Raw genomic sequence first — 3,047 nt, 5'->3', positions numbered from 1 at the left:
TTAACTTGCTAGCGTCCCAAATGGAGGGCTATTAGACCCTCTGACAAAACCTGAGCATCAAACAAAAATTCCCCAAAGAGGAAAGAAAACAACACAAATGGGAACTCATTTTCCCAAAGTAGAAGGAAAAAGAGCAGATGGGAACTCATTTTCCCAAAACGGTCACTGAGATTCCAAATTACTTTATAGTGTTTTTGAGCATGAACCCCAAACCAGCATCTTGGTAGAGGGGAGCTCCAAGCTCACATCACTTAGCTGTCAAGGATCCTGTTCCCTTAGGTTGAAACAGTTTTCCCAGAGTCATTCCTATCAGGGAGTCTGCCATGGGGTTTGGTGAGTGTTTTCTTTTGCCGTGTACCTCCGTTGCGTGAAAGTTTTCTTGTGGCTGATGGGCAGCCTAATGCTCTAGCCCATTTCATGTTCCATCTTATCCTTTCATGAGTGTCTTTCTGTTGGTGGTGAGCACCCTAGAGGCTCTTAAGGTGCTCAAACTCATGCCCACGTATTTTTGTGGCTTAAAAAAATCCTGGGATTCCTTTGTAACAACCATATAAAACTTAGGTTTGTTCTTTCTAAACCTGGTTAATTCTGCCGGCTAGAGACGTAGTCTCTTAGAACTTACAGTAATTTTTTTTTTTTTTTTGAAACGGTCTTTTAGAGAGACTATTTTAGAATCAATACATTTGGAAAATTTAGAACACCAATCAAAATAAGCATCCCATTACTGTTATTTGGTTTTGACACCACTATTTTTTATTGTCTAATTTAAACCTTAAATATACTAGTCTCTCCAATTAGAAAGTATCCTAAAGTGGCCACTGATTTGCCAAACTGTCGTTAGGAAGTTCAAACAAAAATCCAAATACAAACAAGACCTAGACTCGTAGTTCTTGGCCATGTAGTGGCATGGAGTTCCACTAGGAAATTCCAGTGCTTTATTTGATTTGGCATAGCCCATTTGAGACAGTCCTAAGTGCTACGAAACAATAAGTTCACCGAACTCACAATAAATATTGGATTCAAGCTAAAAACGCAAATGGAGTGGAGCTCAAGAATCCATGAGGGCTTACCAAGGTGGCCTCCAGAGGCTCTGTGGAGACAGTAAGCTGAAAGGGCTCTTGCAGAAGTCACACCTGTGTCCAGCGAGAGTTCCGAGGGACATCAGTCAGCCGCTACGCACCTGACTTCTGATGCCAAAAATTGCCTGAAACCTAAATTGCTTAGGGAAACACCAATAGGTAGTATAGCATCTTTATCGTGAGTAGATAAGATTTGAATCAGACAGCATCACCCGAACATATTGGGAAGACACTCCAAAGAGGGGAAAGTGAAAGCAGGTTATATAGTTCATTGTTACATTAATTTTTCAAGAGATAGCATCAAAGCACAGGGCAGGTTACAGAAACAGTCATTAAGGACATGCCACATATCCTAAAACAACCTCTGGTCAGACCTCGGAGTTCCTGTTTCTAGGAGCTGGCTGCTCATAATTTTCCAAAGAACCTCATGCCTAAGACAAAACGCCGTCTTCTAAGCTGCTAACTCTAAGGTATTGTTTGACCTGAAGGTGATTCTAGGGAACCAGTTTCTTCAAGGTTCAAAAGGACACCTAAAGGTGGATGGCCTGGCTGAGTCACCCCAATTCCTTGAGCCCCAAAATCTGGATTCCAGGAGAATTAAAACAATTTTGCCAGAAATGAAGCTGGAAACTGGTACGCTTACTTTAAACTAATGCTGAAATCATTTCCTTGCAGTGTTTCTTTTTCCTTGGATTACATTTTATTAATATCTATGAAGTGATTAGCATGTCATGTGAAATAAATGTTCAGGGTAGTAATTCATTTTAAAGTCAAAGATAGCAAAAGTTCTTAAAGGGAGATGTAAGAAATCAAATAAAAACTAACATTGGAGACTGGAGCAAGGTGGAGGCATAAGCAGATGAACACTCCCATCCTCTCACAACAGTTATAGAAAAATAAAACAGATAAACAATGTAGAACTAATGGACTCAGAATTCTGGAAACCAGTCAGAGATACGGCATCTAACTGAAAGCTGAACAAAAAACAAGCCAACAAGGTAGGAAAGTTTGTCTGTAGTATAAATCCTTTAAACTCCCAGCTTCCACAGCAGCAGCAACTCCTGGATCAATGGGTTGTGAACTGCAACTTGTGAACCATGCTCCCCTTTGGCCCTGGACTATTGGGAATAGGCTTAGGTTTTGGTGGCGGGTGGTCGTATCACATTCTTCATATCTGTTTAGGGGCAGCCAGAAAAACTGAGGAGAGACAGGATCCTCACAGAAAAGCCACCTCAGTATTCTGGAAGAATTGTTGAGAAAAAAAGAAAATATCTACAGTGCTTCTAGGCACCATGAGTCGGTTGTGAGCAGTTTACCGTAACAGGTACAAACAATAGGCATTCCAAAGGCTGAAATCTGAGAAAGGCCTATGCTAGGAGGGGAAAGTTTAATGTAGAACTTAAAACTCAAAAAACAAAAAGACATATTTAAAAGTTAAGAATCACCTCTCCACCAAATCATATACTACCCACAGAAGAGCTCCTCCAACTATTTGGGTTCTCTGGAAGCAGATTGGATATTTAAATCAACCAGCAAAGTGCTCAGCAAACATGCCCCAATCCTCAGCCCCACCACAGAGGTGAGGATGGTGGCCTGAGTTCTCAGATCAAGCTGGCTGGTGATAGAGTAGGCAGGGAGGAACCTGCAGTTTGTAGAGAAGGTTTGGTCCAGGAGTGCTATGAAACGTTCAGACGAGTGGAGATTTTGGCATTTTTGTAGCACTGTGTCATTGCAGGTAGAGTCAGAGGGCCTCAGAGTCCTGTAGTGGGATAAGCGTGATCACTGACTGCAAAGATAATAGAATTGGAACTCACTATAAAAAAGGTAGCTTGGAAAAGGTACTAAACAATTGACTACAGTGTACATCAAGTGCTAACAGCAATCACTGACAAGTAGGAGAATCAGGCATTTTCTATACTCTGCTGTTTGTTTTTCTCCCCGAAGTGCAATAAAATCTTCTTCCATACA

At 41.2% G+C, this 3,047-nt stretch overlaps 1 protein-coding gene across 4 annotated transcripts in view; it reads left to right on the top strand.

Moving 5' to 3' along the window:
* CSGALNACT2 (chondroitin sulfate N-acetylgalactosaminyltransferase 2) overlaps positions 1–3,047 on the top strand; it is a 73,376-nt gene that overhangs the window by 45,796 nt on the left and 24,533 nt on the right. The window contains exon 7 of one of the 4 annotated variants that reach the window (XM_023558555.2): positions 2,262–3,044. The exons of the other annotated variants lie outside the window; for them this stretch is intronic. Coding sequence (XP_023414323.1) covers positions 2,262–2,335 — 74 coding nt within the window. The 3' untranslated portion in view covers positions 2,336–3,044. Of the gene's footprint in view, positions 1–2,261; positions 3,045–3,047 lie in introns of those variants that run through there. 4 annotated transcript variants of the gene reach the window in all.

This window comes from Loxodonta africana, chromosome 8, assembly GCF_030014295.1.
Source record: "Loxodonta africana isolate mLoxAfr1 chromosome 8, mLoxAfr1.hap2, whole genome shotgun sequence".
Taxonomy (NCBI): Eukaryota; Metazoa; Chordata; class Mammalia; order Proboscidea; family Elephantidae; genus Loxodonta; species Loxodonta africana.
Note: the sequence above shows the minus strand (reverse complement) of the source record. Positions and strands in the feature narration are given on the sequence as shown.